The sequence below is a fragment of the Arvicanthis niloticus genome, chromosome 13 (genome assembly GCF_011762505.2).
Source record: "Arvicanthis niloticus isolate mArvNil1 chromosome 13, mArvNil1.pat.X, whole genome shotgun sequence".
In the NCBI taxonomy this organism is placed as follows: Eukaryota; Metazoa; Chordata; class Mammalia; order Rodentia; family Muridae; genus Arvicanthis; species Arvicanthis niloticus.
The window spans coordinates 64,063,633-64,080,340 of NC_047670.1; the positions used below are offsets into that span (position 1 = coordinate 64,063,633).

General features: G+C 50.4%; 2 protein-coding genes across 8 annotated transcripts; both read right to left on the minus strand.

Annotated features, from left to right (window-relative positions):
• Positions 1-723: 723 nt before the first annotated feature.
• On the minus strand, positions 724-10,388 carry Cpt1b (carnitine palmitoyltransferase 1B). The gene is made up of 19 exons (XM_034516347.1): positions 9,948-10,388; positions 9,321-9,480; positions 8,861-9,000; positions 8,385-8,562; positions 8,075-8,176; positions 7,778-7,915; positions 7,611-7,688; positions 6,648-6,755; positions 6,487-6,571; positions 5,779-5,974; positions 5,132-5,317; positions 4,174-4,279; positions 3,978-4,094; positions 3,460-3,624; positions 3,245-3,379; positions 3,001-3,153; positions 2,142-2,255; positions 1,452-1,544; positions 724-1,275 (listed from the first exon to the last, which is right to left on the minus strand). The coding sequence occupies exons 2-19, from the start codon at positions 9,459-9,461 to the stop codon at positions 1,192-1,194; spliced, it is 2,319 nt and encodes a 772-aa protein (XP_034372238.1). The 5' UTR covers positions 9,462-9,480; positions 9,948-10,388; the 3' UTR covers positions 724-1,191.
• Positions 10,389-10,526: 138 nt separating this feature from the next.
• Chkb (choline kinase beta) lies at positions 10,527-13,904 on the minus strand. 7 transcript variants are annotated; one of them, XM_034516351.2, is made up of 11 exons: positions 13,375-13,904; positions 13,041-13,149; positions 12,695-12,808; positions 12,393-12,526; positions 12,115-12,210; positions 11,914-11,972; positions 11,752-11,833; positions 11,539-11,647; positions 11,314-11,417; positions 10,971-11,052; positions 10,527-10,821 (listed from the first exon to the last, which is right to left on the minus strand). In XM_034516351.2, the coding sequence occupies exons 1-11, from the start codon at positions 13,596-13,598 to the stop codon at positions 10,750-10,752; spliced, it is 1,185 nt and encodes a 394-aa protein (XP_034372242.1). In that variant the 5' UTR covers positions 13,599-13,904; the 3' UTR covers positions 10,527-10,749. The 7 variants fall into 7 exon arrangements, 5 of the variants coding, with proteins under 5 accessions (XP_034372242.1, XP_076768013.1, XP_034372241.1 ...); XM_076911898.1 differs by having other exon boundaries at positions 12,393-12,540; positions 13,293-13,742; XR_013103420.1 differs by having other exon boundaries at positions 10,760-10,821; positions 11,314-11,389; positions 12,393-12,540; positions 13,293-13,742.
• Positions 13,905-16,708: the final 2,804 nt, after the last annotated feature.

A 16,708-nucleotide genomic window follows, 5' to 3' on the forward strand; every position in this document is an offset into this window, starting at 1 on the left:
TAATTTTGTTCACTGTTAGTTCACTTGCCTTGCACACCATGGGCATCCAGCAAACACTTGCTAAGTGGGTCATTCTAAAAATATCCATCAGCTGCACTGTCCTGCACTCATACTCGCCTCTTCTAGTAGTGAATTCTGCATAGACACAGAGAGCCTCCTGTTCATCACTGAGTTTCCAGAACAGGATCATACCTGTGTTCAACAAATGTGATCTCTTAAGTCTGATTTGCTTGTGGGTTCTTAGTGCCTGGAGAGCGCAGAGTCTTAGCCCATTCAAGTGTGCGGCTAGAGTTACTGAGGGCTACTGATGCTTTCACAAGAGATGATTATTGGTTTGCTCTTTCTGTTTCTTTCTTTGACAGGGTTTCACTCTGCAGCTCAGACTATCCTTGAACTCTTGGCAATCCTCCTGCCTCATCCTGCTAAAGTGCAAGGTACTATCACTTCAGAAGTATCAAAGGCAAGCCTAAATGGTGTTTAGCCATCATGTCCAACTGGGTTGGATGTTATTTCAAAAAGAAAGTACCCAAGACGGAAGTCGCTTGTTGCTATAGGGTGCCCTGTGTGCCCTCACAGATATGATCACTTGACAGTCTGGCCTCAGGCCTGGGAGGATGTCCTGTAGAGTTGCCCTCTGGCCCAGATTGGTACAGAAGGAATGTCAATGAATAAAGTAGACATCTGGGTCCCACTTCCTGGCAGACAAACAGAGGTAGTCCCATGGAGTAGGTAAAGGTTCTAAAGTAAGAATTTATTCCAAGTGCACATGAGAGGTTGGACAGCACTCTCAAAGTCCACATTATTCATATTTCAAAGCAGGTAAGAAGCCATTATGAACATTTTCCTACCCCTTCCATCGCCACTGTCTTAGCCTGAGCTGGGGCAGGAAAGGGTCTTATAGTTCTCTAACAAAACATAGGCACCTAAGGGCCGAGAGATAATTATACAGCCTTATTTTTATTAGTATCTACCAAGACCAAAAAAAAAAAAAAAATCAAAATTCCCTCGCTGCTCCAATCCCACCTCCAACTGGGCCTTAAAGGAGCAGTGTCTGCCTGGGGAGCCCCTGCCACCAAGAGATGCTCTCAGAACTGGGCATGTGTACATGCCACCCCTCATGCCTGTGAACTGGCCACAGACCTCTTCCTCCACCAGGTGGGGACCAAAGGGCAGCTGGTGTTTCTCTTGTCCTCAGCTGTCAGTCTTGGAAATTTTGAAAAGCTCAGCGATGTCCAGCAGTGCTTGTCGGATGTGGTTCCCAAATCGCTGGGCGTTCTGTGGGGACCAAGGGCTTAGACACACTTTCAGGATAGCTCCCACCCTTCTGTACTCACTGGGTCCACAAGCAGACTCCCCCCCTCCTGCCCACCTAGAGGTGGAACATGCTTCTGGGTTATCCCAGATAGCACCTCTTCTTGGGACAACCCCAAATGGGAACAGGGGAGACTCACCGTCTCTGAACTTGAGAACTTGCTGGAAACATGGAAGAACATAGTGTTTTCCCCTGCAATCATGTAAGAAACCCCGTAGCCATCATCTGCCACCTGAGGACAAGAAGCAAATGAGACCCAGCAAATGAGCTGACGTATTTCCCTTCCCACAGACTCACAGGAAAAGGTCCCATGTGGGTTACTGCATTCTTGAGATCAGCATCCACTCTCCTAATCTGGGAAGTTGTATGCAAACCAAAGGACTGTGCCTTTGGTTCCAAGTCTGGAACTTCTATTTCATGTAAAGGATGCTGCCCTCTGTGTTTGCAGGTCTAGGACTCAGGGGCTCACAGTAGAGATCACCCCAACCCTCTCTGGGACAGTCTCTAGCCTTCTGACAGAGTAGCTCATGCAAATGTTCTGTGGGGGAAGAACTGTTCTACTCAGATGAATCCATTTCTGCAGGGCCCAGTGTGTTTGCTTGTCCCCTGGAAGCTAGCCTTGGGCATGGTGATGCCTCCCTGGCCAGGCACATGAAATGGGTGGGTTCTTGTACCTGCCTGCCTGGCTCAGCAGCTATCATTTTACATTCTGCATAGGTCTCTAAATAAAGTGCTCGGTACCTGTGTCACCTGGTGGAGGCCCTGCACCTCTAAACTGAAACTCCAGGGTCCCCAGTATTGCCAGCCACCACCCTCCTGGGGGACTCACGGGACCAAAGCCACCTCCAGCACCCAGATGATTGGGGTACTGCTTTGGGTCAAACATGCAGATCTGGAACTGGGGGATCTGGCTGGTGGAGAGGCTCCAGGGTTCTGAAAGCACCTGTAACAGGAAGGTAGAGCCTGTCAGACATTGAACACTCAGTGTGCACCTGTCCTACGGATAGTGACAGAACTACTTCAATAAAGGCGCTCGGCCAGGCATGGTGGCAAGCGCCTCTGATCCCAATACTCAGGAGGCAGAGGTAGGAGGATCATTTGTGTGTTCAAGGTCAGCCTGAATTCCAGGCCAGTCAAAGCTACTTACTTAATAAAACTCTGTCTTAAATAAACCAACAAGATGATCCAAAACACAAACTGGCTGGTGGTGGTGCATGCCTTTAGTCCCAGAACTTGGTAGGCAGAGGCGGGTGGGTCTCTGAGTTTACAGAGTGAGTTCCAGGATAGCCTCGGCTACACAGACAAACCCTATCTTACAAACAATTAACCAACCAACCAAACAACCAAACAACCAAAATCAAAATATAAAAGGCACTACTTGAGGGCACAGAAATAGACATGTGTGGCGTAGGACTTAACTACTGCTGTTCCTTAGGCCTCTGTGGTTGATTTGAAAACCCCAGTGTCCGTGTAAACTCTCCCAGGCTGCCCGAGTCTCATCTAACTTGCCCCTCCTTGGCCTGAGCCCATTTTCATGCTTCCCACAAATATCGTCACCGTCTGGCAGAACACACATTTGTCAGCTTTCCCTCATAAGGACATTAATTCCACAGAGCCCTATTGAAAGAAGGGCTTGGTCTGGGCCTAAAGGCAAGGGGACAGAGGTCACACCCAATGACTTTACTGACCTCAGCCAGGAAAGGAGATTTAACCCCTAAGTACTTGGAGACGACATAAAGGCAGAAGAGGTGTCTGTCGATCCCGGCCCCTGTCATGGCTAGGCGGTACATGTTCTGGTGTTTTTCAGAAGCTTTCCGGAAGAGATCTTGGAGGTCTTGTTTCTGGAGATCAAAAGCAGAGGGGTAAAGTGGCCTAGGCTCTTGGAGTACACAGGGGTGAAAGAGGAAGAGGAACTAGGTATGTGGGGCTCACCTTATGAGACCCCTTCATCATGGCCTGCACAAAGGCTGAGGACTCGCTGGTACAGGAACGCACGGTCTCAGTCCGCCCCTCTCGGAACATTCTTGTCATTGAGGCCTCGTAAGTCAGGCAGAACTTGCCTTTGTCCTGGGGTACACAGCAGGGTGAATCAAGCAGGCGGACCCTGAGGATCCCCTGCACACTCAGCAGCTTTCAGAAGCTCCTACCCGGAAATGAGCCAGCTGTAGGGCAATCTGCACAAAGGCATCGGGGCTGGTCCGACACTTCTTGATGAGGCCTTTGCCGAAAGGTAAGAACCGGAAGCAGTATAACTCCACATCATCGGCCAGTGCCTTGGCTACTCGGTACGAATTCTCGACGGCTGCCTGGCACTGCCAAGACGTGGAAAGGGGTCAGTTGAGGGCAAAGTCCTCCAAGGAGGCCTCTAGATCTAAGAAGGTGTAAGGTTTAGGTGACAGTGAAAGGTGGAGTCAGCCCAATAGCTTCAGGACACACAAATGACAGCTTGGGAAGATTCAGCATGAGGCCATGCTGAGCCTGGTGGAGAGGAGGCAGGCAGGCACTAGCTATCGGGTAGTATGAGCCCATTGCAGATCTCAGTCTTTCTCTAGCCAGACAACCCCCGGGGTCTCTGCTTTCCCTGTGGCCCACACAGCACCCTGAGATGCTCTTGTCCCTTCATCCTGAGGGTGAGACCTAACCTGCCTATTTCTAGTCTGTATACCTGCGCAGGAATGTCCCATGACAGCCGCTGAGGTGGTGGCAACATGGTGTTTGGCTCACCCACACAGTGTCCTGTCTCTGTGTAGCCCAGGTGAAAGGTGTCAGTGCCCAGGACGAACTGCAGGAATAAAACCAAACTTGAGAGACAAGCTTCATCACAGGAAGCTGCCCCGAAGGTGCCCTGTCCAGGGCTTTACCTCCCAGAGGTGCCCAATGATGGGAGCATCTGCCCAGGAGTGTTCTGTGTTGAGGCCCAATAGGCCATTCTTGCAGGAGATAAGAGTGAAAGATTTGTCAAACCACCTGTAGGAGTAGATCAGGATAGACCCAAATTAGACAGCTCTCCAGCCCATATACTGCCAACACTCGTGATTCAATTCCATGTATGAACCCAGAACTTAACCTCAAACCTCTACTGTTCTTTAAAATGTTTTAAATTACCCTTGTTTGTGTGTGTGTGCACATGCCTGTGTGGTGTCAAAGGACAAATTTTGGGAGCTGGCTTTCTCATTCTACCACTGGGGTCCCTGGGTTTGAACTCAGGTCATAGGCCTTAGCAGCAGGTACCATTACCCACTGAGCTATCCCAATGGCTCTGCTAATCTCTAGTCTTCTTCTTCTTCTTTTTTTTTTTTTTTAGAGACAAGGTTTCTCTGTGTAGCCCTGGCTGTCCTGGAACTCACTCTGTAGACCAGGTTGGCCTCGAACTCAGAAAGCCGCCTGCCTCTGCCTTCCAAGTGCTGGGATTAAAGGCGTGTGCCACCACTGCCTGGCCTTCTTCTTTTTTAAAAAGAGTTTATTTCTATTTTATATGTATTGGTGTTTTGCCTGCATGTATGTCCACATGAGGGTGTTAGATTTTGGAGTTACAGACAGTTGTTAGCTGCCATGTGGGTGCTGGGAATTGAACCCAGGTCCACTAGAAGAACAGTAAGTGCTCTTAACCTGCGGAGCCATCTCTTCAGCCCCCTAATTTCTATTCTTAACCTCCAATGTCCAACCTTAACTATTACCACCTTACCTCTAAATAATGCTACCTACTTATTAACTCTGCACCTGGCTTTTACCTTAATCTTCTGACCCTAACTACTAGCCTATACTTGTCACCACTAAACTTTAACCTTAACCTCTGACCCATGAGTCTAGGACACGTACCTGTTATAGCAGTTACCGTGTAGCAAGGCTTTGCCGTAGAGGCTCAGGCTGGACTCGTCGTCAGGGTTGTAACAGTGAGAATCTTCATCCAGGGACACAAAGAAAGCAGCACGCTCGATGGCGTCCAGAGACATCTTGTTCTTGCCAGAGCTAAAGAAGGTCTGACGTGCCTCTGCCCACTCTACCCTGGGGATACAAGGAAAGCAGTAGAACCGATGTGGATTTTTTTTTTTTTTAATCAGCATATCTCTTAGGATCAGGCTGAATGTGGAGACAGGATGAGGTGGGACCACTTGGGTAATCTGAAAGATGTCCTCTGTTCATTTTGTTTTTTGGGTTTTTTTGTTTGTTTTTTTTTTTCAAAACAGGGTTTCTCTGTATAGCCCTGGCTGTCCTATAGAGCAGGCTGGCCTTGAACTCAGAAATCTGCCTGCCTCTGCCTCCTAAGTGCTGGGATTAAAGGCGTGCGCCACCACTGCCCAGCGTCCCCTGTCCTTATTACCACTGTCCTTCACTGTGTCTTATGTGCTTAGCCTTGGTTTCACCCCTGGCCCTCAGTTCTAGGATGAAGGTGGGACCAAGCTTTTTTTTTCTCATGAAGCCTTGCACCTGGGCCTGGACAAACCCTCCCTACAGACCCTGGGTACCTTCCTCCTGCGGTGAGGGCTGCCAGCTTCTCCTCCCCAGGCTGAGGCGGGGAAGGGTCATCTAGGATTCTCTGGAACTGCAACTCTAGGTCTCGAGGCTTGAGCAGGCGCGAGCCCTCGTAGAGCCAAACCTTGAAGAAGCGGCCTTTGTGGTAGACGGCCACATGCCTGCTCTCTGAGAGGTGCTGTAGCAAGTCTGTGAGAGAAGCCGGCAAGCAGCTGAGGCAAGGCCCCAGAGAATACCAGTTCCCCTCTCCAGCCCAGAAAGGGGAACACCTTCCTCCCCACCCCCAGGTGGTCCCTGCAGACCCTGATTTGCAACACATCTGACCTGGGGCTTCCTTTGTCTAAGCCAGTCCCTGTGCCCCAGTCTCTCCTGCCTCCTCCTCTCAGGTGCCATGAGGGATGAGCTCTCTTCTCCTGAGTTCCACTACCCCAGCAGAGTTCATCTCACTTCTCTTTATTCATGACTACCACCCTAGGCACTTGGAGGGCCTGGAAGGAGAGCCACTATTCTGAATCCCTTGGGGGCTGCAGCATCAGCACCTGTCTGTAAGTAACGATCCTCTAGAATCTCTCACAAACTGACTACTTTTCACAAATTCATGACCCTGAGACACTGGAGTGCTTAGAGACAAATAGTAGTTGGGCACCTAGCTGCCATGGCTACAACTTCCTTTTCATGGGTGCCTGGCTGTAGCCCAGTACCTGTCTCTTTGCCTGGGATGCGTGTAGTGTTGAACATCCTCTCCATCTGGTAGGAACACATGGGCACCATACCCAGTGCCATTACCTGGGAGGAAGGCCCAGTGTGGCTTAGATTCAGGCCTCTTTTCCTTACCCCACCCCTCATCCCTGATGTAACTCACTGGCTTGATCTCTTCACGGTCCAGTTTTCGGCGATACATGATCATGGCATGAACAGCATTTCCCAGACGTGCCGCTTGCACATTTGTGTTCTTAATAAGCACAAAATCCTATGGATGGAGCAGAGGCAGTAGGCTGGGGACCTTTGGCTGGGGGTCACCTGAGTCTCACTAGCCTAAGGAAACTTTTTCAGGGGTCAGAGGCATTGTAACCCCATTCCATGCTCCAACCAACGTCACGTCAGGGTGCTCTTCCAGAAACATAAACTAACAGGCTCCAGTTTCGACCAGAGCTGTTCGGTGCCCATTCAGACTCTGCTTACTTTGCTTCAAAGGGTTTCTACCACAAGACAACAACAAAGAAGAACAAATCTTTGATTTGGACAGGATGTAAGGTGTTAGAAAGATAGTTTGTGGATGAGGGGAATTCCAGGAGGCTAGCAGGCTAGCAGGGTATGCTTTAGGCACTAGGAGAGACTGGGCTCCGGGCAGCAGAGAGATCAACTACCCGTCCACAGGTATATGGTGGGGACACCAGTCACGTGAAGTAAGGCAGACAGGGACTTCCTGAGCACAAGAAGCTCCCATTTATCCTGTGGTCCGGCTCCACAAAGGGACAAAAGCAAAGTGTGTTTTAAAGAAGCTCTAAAAATGGTGTCAAGAGAGCTGAGGACCTGTGCCTGAGAGGCCAGAGGACCGTGGGCTAGGAAGCACTGGAGTGTGCTGTAGCTAGCCTGGGAAGTTTAAGGCCAGCATCAGAATTCTGCCTGTTGTCAGGATCCCATCTCCCCTAAGCTGGTTCTGGACTGTTCCTCCAGTGTTATTCTCTCTTTTTCTTTCCCTCAGGTCTCACTCTATAACCCCTCACTCACCCATGGATACTGACGCAAAGGCTCTGGGATCCCTGTTCCAGAGCTTGGGGACAGAGCTGGGCCCACGGGAGCCCTAGGAGGTTCTGGTTCTTACCATGGCATAATAGTTGCTGTTCACCATCAGGGGGCTCCTGCTTCGGAGGTAGACATATTCTTCCCACCAGTCACTCACCTGTGGATAGACAGGCTGGAGGTTAGAGCTGAGGAGGCTGGATCAAGAACATGTGGATAAGAAGAACAAGCCCAGCTCGGCAAACTTACATAGTTAGTTGCCCACCATGACTTGAGCACCAGGTATTTCTGCAGTCTGGGGGCAGTCTTGTCCTGGAATTCCTTGGCCAATGTCTCCATGCGGTAATATGCGTCATCATCCAATAAGGGCCGCACAGAATCCAAGTACTGTGCAGCCAAATTATTATCATGAAGAGGGCTACCTCCATCCTAACCTTCTCGCCACCTCTCCTCAACCAGACCCCATGCTTCTCAAGCCAGTCCTTATCGGGTTGGACTGGTCCTCTGAATCCAGGATTTTGGGCTCATTGGTACTCAGGCTCTTACCCGGTGAATTGTGGCTGGCACACTGGGAACAGGAAGCTTAGGCAGTGATGTTTGGAAGCTATAGAGCATGGGCCGCCGGCTGGACAGGAGACGGACACAGATCTAAAGGGACAGAGCACAGCGTTGGGGTAGGGAGCTGTCAGGAAGAACGGGCACAAACTAGACAACAACTGAGGCCTTCAGAACCATCCCAGCTCCCTCAGGACAAGCACCAGTGGTCAGTCCTCCTCTCCCTTCTTGCTCGGAACCCCAAATGAGATTCCCCATGATCTCAAACCAGATGCCTGCACCCTCCAGTGCTTTTGCTCACAGCCCAGATCTTGGTGGCATGGCTGGTCTTGCTGTGCATCTCGAACATCCACCCATGGTACGAAAGCAGCAGCTTCAGGGTTTGTCGGAATAAGAAAATGCCTGTCGCCCAGACTCCGGTGGAGAAGATGACCATGCTGATTAGTGTCTCCGTCTGTGGGGTCCCATAGGGGCCATACCTATTAGAGAAGGAGGGAGATTTCAGGATATCCCTTTGAGGCCATTCTTCAGGGAATTCTGAGTGCAGTTGTTGACTGTGAACTCCCTCTCTTGGGGAAGAAATGGGAAAAGACCTCTCTGGTGCACTCAGGTCTGAGTGTATCAAACTGCCTTGGAACTGAGAAATGGGTAGCTCTATATGAGAGAGACACTTGCCCACCAATGGCTGCCTTTCTGAATCTGTCCAGTACAAGAATCCTGGCCTTGGGAACTGTCCTGGCTCTTCTTCCTGAAACTTGTATCTTCCAGGTGCCTTACCTTTCTGGGAGGCATCTCTGGATGCAATGGACCAGCCCCATGGAGATGTCCATCTTGCAGTAGTTGGAACCAACTGTTGCCATGACAACAACCAGCCAGCTGGTGGGGCTGCCAGGGTACACACCCCTTAGGATGCCATTCTGTAAGGAAGAAACAAGTATCCAACTGGAGCAGGAAAACGTCGCTAGGCCCCTGAGAAGTCTTGAGAGAGGGCTCCTGGTGTTTGCCTCATCTATTCATGGTGTTCTTCCTCCATACACCAACATTATAATGTCCCCACCACGTCTTCATTCTTCTGGCTTCTGCACTACTGGATAGAGGGTATCTACAACCACCAGCACTCCTTGCCAAAAGCAGAGACAGATGCTGACAATGGGACAATTTCTGACAGCTGGCTTCTGCCTAGGCATCTGCTGGGAAAAAGAGGCCCTGGAGAACCACCCGGAGAATCAACCCACACCTTGATTCGAATAAGGCGTTTCTTCCAGGAGTTGATTCCAGACAGGTAGATGTGTCTCAGAGCCTCCCGACTAAGCCGGAAGTCGACCCCATCTGGGGTCACAGTGAACTGGAAAGCTACTGCCTGGTGTGCTTCCGCCATCCTGGGGTTTAGTCAGCACCTAAGAGTAGGGCCAGAAGGTGCTTAGTGTGCCCAGCCCAGCCCCGCCCCCGCCCAGCCACCTCTAGCTGAGCCTCCGCCCCCCACCTCCCCATCTGGTCCTCGCTTCCCCCACCCCCTGCCCGGTCCCCTATGCGACCACCCCCCAAACCCGCCCGTGCCCCAACGCTACGCGCCCTGCTGGGCCCTTCCAAGCCTGGCCAACCGCCGCTGCCACCGAACCCTCGTGGGGTTCCGGGCAGGCTGATCAGCAATGGTGCAAGAGTCTGACTCCCGGTGCCCCAAGGGCCGCAAAGGGCGGCTTGGGGTCTGGGTAAGACGCCCAGGGAAGGGAATGGGCCTAGACAGAGACTAGGTTCGAGTGGCCCCAGCACTGTCCTTGCCCGGAAAGCTTGGCTGAGAGTAAGGCGTTGTGGAATGGAATGGCTCTGGATCCGGCTGGCCTCCCTGTGCTGGTCCCCAACTCACAGCTCAGGTTTGCTTCTGTCGGTGTATGGGTCTGGCCTCTCTGGCCCATGTCCCCACGTCCTTCAGGCCTGGCCACCCCTGCCCGGCCCCGCCCTGTCCTCACTGGGAACTTGACACCCACTCCCAAATTGGGGTGGAGAAAACAGATAGGGGTGGAAACCAGAACACCCTCCTTTTGGGGGAGCGCCTAGGGAGGGTGGGTAGAGTTTTCCCACAAGCTTGCTGAAGGTTGCTGGAAGGTCTGGGACTGGGGAATGGAGGGTCTCACGTGAGCATGGTTGCATCAGTGCTAAAAATAGCTGAATGTAGGGAAAAGGTCACCAGGAGTCAGCTGTGCAGCCTCTTCCCTAATTCCAGGGCTCAAGGTTGGCAATCGCATTCAGGGCCCGCTGTTGCCCCATCCCTTTCCAGTTCTCTTCCCCAAATCCCCTCTTTTGTTATAAGCCCAATCTTCATTAGTTGATTCTTCCAAACAGAAGCCAGGGAGTATTATGGGATAGGAGATCTCAATGAGTGGGATGGACCCCTCCCACTTTTAAGCCCAGGGCACTCAACAGAAATCACTTAAGTCTGTATTCCTCAGTTTGTATTTGTGAAGTTCATTTATTTAAGTACATAGCCCCAGGGGCTCTCAGATGCCCACCTTGGCCAAGTGCTAAAGAAAAGGGTACAGAGGTCAGCTCTTTCAACAACAGTCTCACTTAGAGGCACAGCCCAGTCTCTGGGGTCTTCTGCTCTTTGCCCCTCCCTCCAAGGTCCCGCCCTGGAGGCTCCAGGAGAAATCTGAGGTGAGGTTGGATCCTCAAGATGATGAGAAATTCGTCAGCTGCCCCTTCTGCTGGAAGTAGAACTGGAACCGAGACTGGGCATATTCCTGAGGAAGGAGATCCATAATGCATAGTGAGAAGGCTTGGAAGCAGTGTTCTGCCCAAAGCCACCAGGGACGGCCCAGATTCCCTGGAGGACCTGACCAGTGCTACTCCGCAGCCCCCATCCAACATGCCCAGGGTAGGGCTTACTTACCAAGTAGCCAAACTCTATAGTGGACATGGAGGCCTGGAGGATGGACCACAGACCCCAGAAAAAGTGAGATGCCAGAGCATACCTAGGGAATGAGGGCGGGGAAGGGAGCTGCAGTCAAGAGCCCATTTCACATTGCCTGGCTCCCCCCACCCCATCCCCCAGGCTGCTCAGCCTCCAAAGTTCCCACTGCCCTGCTGGTTTCCTGATCCTCGCCCGCCTGGACTGAGACTCTTCTTCTCTGCTAGCCTCTGGTGTGGTCTTCTACCTCTAGCCTGACACTTCATGTTAAAGTCTCCCTTTCTTCTACAAGGATTTCCCCTTCCCCCTTCCCCTCCTTTCTCACCGACTGATCTCTACCAGCAAATCTTCTTCCTGTTTCTTCTGCTCCTCTTCTGAGAGGATCTCGCCTTTCTGAACCTCTGCCAGATAATGGCGAATAAAACGGAGCTGAGATCAATGGACAAGAGTCAGGAACTGGGGAGATTGGAATATCACCCTTTGTAGCCCTTTTCCGAACAAAACAAAAAAAACAGAAAGCTTTTCTCTTCCCAACTTCCAGACTATATACCTGCTGTTCTCTAGTGGGGTAGTCTGTGGGTCTTGCTTTGTAGAAAGGCCATTCCTCATAAGTATAATCATAAACCCACTCACAAAAATGATTCCCAATGTCAAAGCCCCTGGGAGGATAGAGCAAACATTCAGTCCATGGGCAGCTGGGACGTGAAGGTGAAGGCCTGGCCTGTTTTGCCAGGACCCACAGGAGCTGCCCTCCCACACTTACCTGTAATTATAACTACTGTACTCAAAATCAACTAACATGAGGTTGTCATCACTGTTTGGTTCTGAGAGCAATAAGATGTTTCCTGGGGGGAATGGGGATTTTGGTCACTCAGGGCACGCTTCCCCCTTCAGCTTGGGCTCAGAGACGCATGCGTTCCCATACCTTCCTGGATGTCATTGTGGCAGAAGACCACTGGTGACGGTGTAGCGTCTAGTAACTTCCTGTAGAGGTAGAGAGGCATAGGTTATAAGGCCCCGTGACTACGGCCACCTTCATTGGCTAGGTCCTGGCGCTGTCCTCAGCAAAGCCTGGAGAGGACTCTGATAAATGCCTAGTGCCACCCATTGTGTTGTCCGCCTTCACCTGAGGTTGTTCATCTCATCCTTCAGGCTGTACATCTCCAGCAGGTTTATCTGGGGAAGGCTAGTGGAAGGCAGGTCCTGGATCTGCTTTAGGTACCTGTAAGCCACCCAAATAGGACACATTCAGTCTATCTTTCCCCACCCCCTTCTCCTATGGACTCTCGGGCCACATTTTCCTGTCACTGTGATTTGACTGGGAAACAGAGTCCGTGATACTGGGACACCTATCCACTCAACTAGAGGTTCAGTTTAAAAGCATGGTTCCCAAATTTAACTCACCGTTCCATGGTCCCAAACAACCATCGGGGTTCCTTAGTGAAGGGCATCTCCATACCATGGAAACGGGCCATCTTTGTTGCAATGGCTCCTGACAACACTGGGTCCCGAAGCTCTTGAGTTTTCAATGGCCGGCTCTGTACCCAGTAACCTATCAGGGTGGTGAGGGGGCTGGGGCGGGAGGGGGAAGGGATACGGGATGGGAGGAGATCAAGGTCTTAGGGAAATTTCCCTATCTGGGATGTGAAGGCAGACATTGGGAAGGGTAAAGACTTGGTTAAAAACAACAAAAACTGGGCTCTTACTGGGAGGTACTGTTCCAAGCGGCCCTCTGGAAACACTCCATAAAGTTGGGGCCCTAGAGACCTCTCTGCGAGAATGGCGAACATCACGCTTTCTAATACCAAGGAGTCTACACCCTGAAGGAAGACGTATGGCAAAGGGGCCCAAGTCAGAAAGAGCCAGAGGTATGTGGGTACGGGTGCACAACAGAGTTTTCTTCCTCTATGATAGCTTGGACTTCTGGTCTTACTGACTGGGAATTTTAGAGCATCAGCGAATTCAGCTACACAAATAAGACAACACTTTCTGCACCACTTGCTCCAGATGTCTAAACTCACTTCAAGTTAACGGTCCTTACTCCCCCCTCACCTGCAGGATGGCCCCGTACACGCGTAGCAGCACCTCCCGGGGCTCCCCGCCCACATTGGGCACGTGGTTCGGTAGCGAGCATCGGAAGAGCAGGTTGCTGAGGCCTCCGCTGCAGATCCATACAGGTCAGGCTCAGCAAAGGTCGCCCCGATTGGTGGGACCTACACTAGACACCCTTCCATGGAGGACCTCCCATGCCCCAAGGGAGACCCCGAGACCCCACCCCGCGTCCCAACACAGCAGTCTGCAGACCTGGCCCCGCCTCCTCCCCCCGCCTGGCACTGACGGCGACCGAACTGGGAGTGTCTCGAGGGCCGGGAGGTTGACCCCTGACCTCACGGGGCAAACGCTCAGCTCCTCCGGCCGCGCTCGGCGCCAGGCCCCGCCCAGGTACTCCCGGCACCACTGATAGGCTCGGCGCTGCGCGTCACGAGACAGCGAGGAAGCGCGCCGCCGATTGGGGATTGGCTCTGGGCACTTAGCATCCTGCAAACCGTCCTTGGACAGGCAGCCGCCGACAGCCCCTCCTCCGGTTACACCTGTCCCATCTGCAGCCATGACGCGGACTCCGTTAGGCTTAACGCCTGCCGGTGCTCAGCAACCTTCAGGTGAGGCTAGCTCCTTCCGGGTATGCTCGGTTCCGCTTCCGGGAAGCGGGAGAGTCTCTGGGCGTCCTCGGCTCTTCGCGACTGTCCCCGGCTTTCTTCGTGGCTGCAGTCCTGGGACTGTTTTCAAGCCAGATGCGATCCTCAGGGCTGCGGCGCTCAAGGTAGAGAGGCACGGCAGCTTTCCCTGAGTTGGGCGCGCTCTGGTCACGCCCGATACGCCTGTCTGTCTCTGCAAAGACACGATACTGCGTGGACTGTGTCCGGAACCAAGGAAGTGACGTAGGCCAATCCCGAGCGCCGTGGGCGGTTGGACAGTGGCTCCGCAAAGCTTACAAGCGAGGCCCTGGCCAATGAATGGACGATGATGTTAGCTTGCGGCTCCTTTATAACATCTGCTGTGTGAGACACCCAATTAGGGAGTAGAGTAATCGAGCCTATGTTGACACTTGGGGTAAGTGAGTGGAAGAATGAAAACTTAAATTCCAACGATTCCCCTTTCCACAAGGCAGCAGGTATATGTGATGCTAGAAGGCGGAATAGGAATCGGTTCTGCGAGTCCAGCGCTGCATGGACCGCATGAGCTCTACTAACGTGACCCAACACAAGAACTTAAACAGTATGGGGTGGATTTTTCTTTCTAGAGTGTTTATGACTCCTGTTAAATATAGAGAAGGGGGTGTGTGTGACATTAGTGGTCAGCCCAGAAAGAAAGCCAACACAATTCATAATTCATCTGAAGGATGAGATTTATTAGAATGAAAAGGCCTCAAGGCTATGAGTTTCGGAATAAGGGAGAGAGAAATACGAGATCTTAAAGACTTCCCTTTCAAGTCCAGCGACAGATGGGGCTGGAGAGGTGGCTCAGCGGTTAAGAACATTGACCTCTCTTCCAAAGGTCCTGAGTTCAATTCCTAGCAACCACATAATGTGATCCAATGCCCTCTTCTAGTGTGTCTGAAGTATACACATAAAAATAGGTATTTCTTTGTTTTAAAAGCCTAGGGAGGAAGCTTGTGTGTGTGTATGTGTGTGTATAAGTAAGAAAGCAGTCGTGCAAGTCTTTACTCCCAGCCTTCAGGAGACTGAAATCGGTGGTTAGTTACCTGTGAGTTTGAGGACAGTCTAGTCTACAGATTGGATTCCAGGCCTCCCAAGGCTACATAGTGAAACCCTGTCTGAGGAGGAAAGAGTTGCTAGGAGACTTAATGGGGGTGGGCTGGGCAGATGAGCCAATCAGAGAGCAGCCTTAAGAACAATCTTTGAAGTAGACCACTGAGGTGTTTCTAGACTGATCTCCTAAAGAAAAGAGAAAAACGACTTAAAAAAAAAAAAACGTTTAGGATTGTCAGGAAGTTTCCTGCCATCTTATCTAGTATGCAGACGGGGACTGGTAGGTCCATAAATCACGGACTGTTGTCACTTTACAACAAGGTAGTTTGGCTCCATGTCCCTCTGAGAGTTCCAGAGAGGCATCCCATGCTTCAGGCTGTGGGAGCTGGCCTGAAGGTGTAGGCTAGCTCCCCTGTAATCCCAGCACTGGAGAAGCAGAGGGGACAGGGTCAGGACACAGATGGATAAACAAACACGAAGGCTAGTGTGCAGGTGGGTATTTTAACTTCCTCATTACTTTGGACCTTGAACTTTGTGGAGAATGAACTTTGTAGGTGATAACATTGTGGTATGTTGCAATGTAAAAAAGCTGGACGAGCCTGGAAATGTTAGGTGGTGATTTTATTTTTGGCTAGCTTTAGAGGCTGGGCAAAAGTTCTAAACTCTGCTTTCTGGGTAGAGGTTGTAGGTGAGAGTGGTCTTGATTCTGCTGTCCAACTAGAGCAGCCAGACCATATCATTCCAGCTTGTTTTTATATAACTACTCCTGTCAGTAAACGAAGTCAGATCTGGCTTGGTATAGCTTGTCCTTTGTGACTTATTATAGGTCGGCTTCTTAACCTGTGAGTCATGGGTGACCCAGTGAGTTTGGCTGAATGGAGGGATTGGCGAAAGATTTGTTTACAGTAAAGTTTTCTGAACAAATAATAACCAGAAATTCATGTAAAATAAATCCAGACATAATGAATTCAAGGTGTTTCTGACCATTAGACACCTAACTTGTACCCTTGGTTTTAAACACATAGCATGCAGACATCCCGTTGCCGTGCCGGCTTGGCTAGAATTTGGGACTGTGGCATACGCTGTTGAAACAATTGGTGATTCTGTGAAGTTGGTCTCTGTCTCTGGCCAGGTTCTTGCCCATCCTTCCTCCAGGAATGGACTGGGAAGACAGCAAAGGAAACCATGAGTAACTTTATCTGCTTTATGGAAAGAAAGAATTCCAAAGGTCTCAGTGACAAGAGATGTTTCTGAAATGGCTCTAAACACATTTCTGCTAGTTTGTACTTCATAATTAAAGTCATACTCTCAGCACTGAAAGTTGTAAAATAAGAATATCAGTTTTGAAAACATGTTGATGTTCTGACCCCAAAGTATCAAATATTCAGCCACAACTTAATGTTTTGCTGTTTTTGTTTGGCTTTTAGTTTTTGGAGACAGGGTTTCTTTGTATCACCATGGCTATCCTGGAAGTCATTGTGCAGAGTGGCCAGGGTGGTCTTGATCTCAGAGGTCTGGGATACCTCTATTTCCTGAGTCTTAAGATTAGAGGTATGAGCCACCAATGTCTGGCCAGAATTTAATGTATGTAAACATAAACATGTATCTCATTAGGAAGCAATTTTTTCCATCTTAACAAATGGTTAAGTTATATATATATAGTCCTAAGAATTGTTTTTTAGGAATTTTATGAATTATCACCAAATATTTATTTGTATGTTTACTTTATATTACCTATATATTTATATAATCTGTGTTAGGAGTAGACACTCCTACTATTGGCTTCTCTCTTGCAGTGTACTTATAATAAATTTGTCTTAAAGGATAGAAAAACAAAAACAAGAGAATCTTTAGGAAATACACAAAACAGAGACTTTTGTGCAAACCTGCAAGAGAGGGCAAATAGTCTGTGGCCTGCTAATTCTTGCTTCAGTTTTTCCATCAAGTAAA